Source organism: Laetiporus sulphureus (assembly GCF_001632365.1).
Source record: "Laetiporus sulphureus 93-53 unplaced genomic scaffold LAESUscaffold_225, whole genome shotgun sequence".
NCBI lineage: Eukaryota > Fungi > Basidiomycota > Agaricomycetes > Polyporales > Laetiporaceae > Laetiporus > Laetiporus sulphureus.
In genome coordinates this window covers 1-2,702 of record NW_024468734.1, presented here as the reverse complement: position 1 = coordinate 2,702, position 2,702 = coordinate 1, and the positions used below count along the sequence as shown (strand labels likewise).

Below are 2,702 nucleotides of genomic sequence, written 5' to 3'. Positions count from 1 at the left end.
TGTGGCCCTACCCTCTCTTCGAAAAGAGTAGTGTAGAAGAGACTGTCATGGGCAAGTGCAATGTTCCGTGGTTTAACATGCTCGATAACATGCTCGATCTAAAGTAATGTAAATTGCCATGTCCACGATGAAGTCAATGAGAGCAGTAAAGGAGCTAGTTAAGCAGATGCAGGAACTTGGAGCAAAAGCGAACGCGATAAAAGTGTCCGCGCGGAGGTCGACTAAATACTGTAAAGCATGTCACTGTAGCATCCGACGCGTACAGATCGACACGAGGATACGATGGTCCGGTCCTTTCACACCAGGAGAAGCCACGTTCCGCCCAGCAGCCCGGTCACCGTACCCACGCCCATCCATCCGCGCTGCGTGGACCATCTTGGGCTCGCACCGCTACTGGATGAGAGTTCCGAACCCCCTGATACGGTAGCTGAAGAGGAAGCGCCAATTAGGCTAAGCCATTGGCTGTAGTCGAGGATAGTGCCTGTGTGGGAAGGCGCGGCGGGAATGGTAGTCGGTGCGAAGGTGGGGGTGAAGGTCGCGAGGATAACTTCGGTTGCGCCTGGTGTAGTGGAAAGGATGTCAGCATACATAGGGCATTGATATAGTTATTGATGATAGGGCACACCTGCTGCGTCCGTGGTGGTATAATAATAGGTGGTGAGACCGGCTTCGGTTGATGTTGGTGCCCCAACGACCACTGCGGGCGTAGTCGTCGTCGTCGTCGGGATTGCAACAGGCATCGTCGTCGTCGTCAGCGGTGTGGTAGTCGTCGTCGGCGCGGTAGTCCTCGCCGTTGTTGTAAGAGCCGTAGTGAGCTCCGTGTCTGTGTCTGTGGCCGTATCCGTTAACGCGCCCGCGAGAATAGTCGACCTAGATGCATAATTTCCGTATCAGCGATCGCCCCACCATCGAGTGCGCTATATGCACGCACTCTATGGATGTCGTGACTAGGCCTAATGGATCGAGCGTGATCAATTCGACGACGGTGTAGCCGTACCTGTGCGTGCGGTGTCAGTCAGTCCCGGAAGCGCTGCGCAGTCGGTTTCAAAAAGCAGGCGACGCTCACTCGTCGGTAGTGGTGATCAACTGCGCGTATATGGGGAGCACACAGGCGGCCACAGCGGCAAGAGACAGCAGGGAAGGCCGCATGTCGGATGAGGCGACGAGACGGGTTACAGCCCAGTCGAGTGGCGTGTACAGCAGAGCCAGAGATCATGATGTCGACATTCGCGCGCCTAACGCGTCCACTGTCCAACTTGCGCTCCACTCTGCCATCCACTCACCGCTTCTTGTTCATCGACGTCGCTCTCTGCTTTCCATTCCATCCGCTCGTCGCTTCCTGTCCATCGACGCCTATGTTCTCAGAGACGAAGAACACGCACCTACATGCAACGACTCGGCGCTCAATATGGTCCGTTCGCGCACCCTGTCCAGCTGGGTGCCTCTAGGATCAAGGTATGTGCAACGATCATATGGATGAGTGCAGCGAGCCAGCCAGGGGTCTGTAGTGGAGAGTTTTCAAGTGTTCGTGATAGGCGGCGGGTGAGGACATGGATTGACTTGCAGGTGAGTGCCCCTCCCTTCGCTGACGGTGAGACTCCGCGTCGTGTGGAGGGAAAGAGCGAGGGCTGCATTGAGCACGACAGCAGAGACACTGCGATGCGAGTCGTGAACGCTCCTCGCGCGCATCGTGCTCGCAGTCGCGCAGACGGATGTCGACGGACAGACCGTGTACAGAGCGCGCGAATATATTTCTTCTCACAGGAAGCTTGGACGACCGCAGATAATGTGAGAGAGGGGGGCTGGTACACGGCAGAGAGGACTTTAAAGTATAGTCCTTACATGGAGGGTCTCGCACTAGTCGTTTTGAAGCACACAACACCAGCTCCCGTAAGTCCTTCCATTTCCATTTCGTCTTCTCTCTAACACGCTACTAACATTACTTATATATCCTATAGCATGTAACTCCATCCATCACTCACCTTTTCCCGCTCAGTAATGAGCATTTTCGCCGATCCCGAACCTCGTCTTCATCGTCTTTCTCTCTCCCTTTTATCCAACGTGATCCCAATCACCACCCGCCCATCTAGCCCACTCCGCGCCGTTCCAAAGACCATCCTGGCCGTCCATGATAGCATCTTTTTGTGCATAACCAGCTCGCTGCAATGGATATGGTCCATCGTCAACCTGACGCAATGAACGCGCCACGCTTGTTGACCTCGCGCTTGTCGGGCAGGGTGAGCGTCTTTTCAAGTCTGCTCTCGGTCGACGCTTTCTGACCATATCGGATGAGATCAGTAGAATGAAGACCTGGAAGGAAAGATCGGCGTACCTATCGACGTTATGGGCGCATGCGCGCCCACGAGCTCCGCAACTATCCACGGTAAGCACGGATGGCTACGCCATGGCTTACGTTCGGTCAGGATCGCGTGAGTATGCTGAGCGCGCCGGACTTGGAGGACATGCGACCGCTTCAAGGCATGCAATGACTCCGCGCGACCGTTATCCGGCATGGGCTGGCAAGCACCATGCAGGCTTGACATCGTGATGGTGAGTTTTATTTGTACCGTGGTCCGGGAACGTGTCGCGAATGGCATGATGATCGTGTAGGTTGATATCGTGAGCAACGTGAAGCAGAGCATGACGCGCGTCCCGGAAACGCGGAAAATCGAGGGCACATGGGAGGCCGACGCGATGGTCGA

General features: G+C 55.4%; 2 protein-coding genes across 2 annotated transcripts; both read right to left on the bottom strand.

Annotated features, from left to right (window-relative positions):
* Nucleotides 1-296: 296 nt before the first annotated feature.
* On the bottom strand, nt 297-1,149 carry LAESUDRAFT_765467 (uncharacterized protein; the record flags this gene model as incomplete). The annotated part of the gene is made up of 4 exons (XM_040913685.1): nt 297-559; nt 626-870; nt 932-997; nt 1,067-1,149. 4 exons carry the CDS (start codon nt 1,147-1,149, stop codon nt 297-299), a joined length of 657 nt encoding a protein of 218 aa, XP_040757235.1.
* A 1,033-nt stretch (nt 1,150-2,182) lies between these two features.
* On the bottom strand, nt 2,183-2,543 carry LAESUDRAFT_765466 (uncharacterized protein; the record flags this gene model as incomplete). The annotated part of the gene is made up of 3 exons (XM_040913684.1): nt 2,183-2,271; nt 2,333-2,374; nt 2,414-2,543. The coding sequence occupies 3 exons, from the start codon at nt 2,541-2,543 to the stop codon at nt 2,183-2,185; spliced, it is 261 nt and encodes an 86-aa protein (XP_040757234.1).
* Between the last annotated feature and the right edge of the window lie 159 nt (nt 2,544-2,702).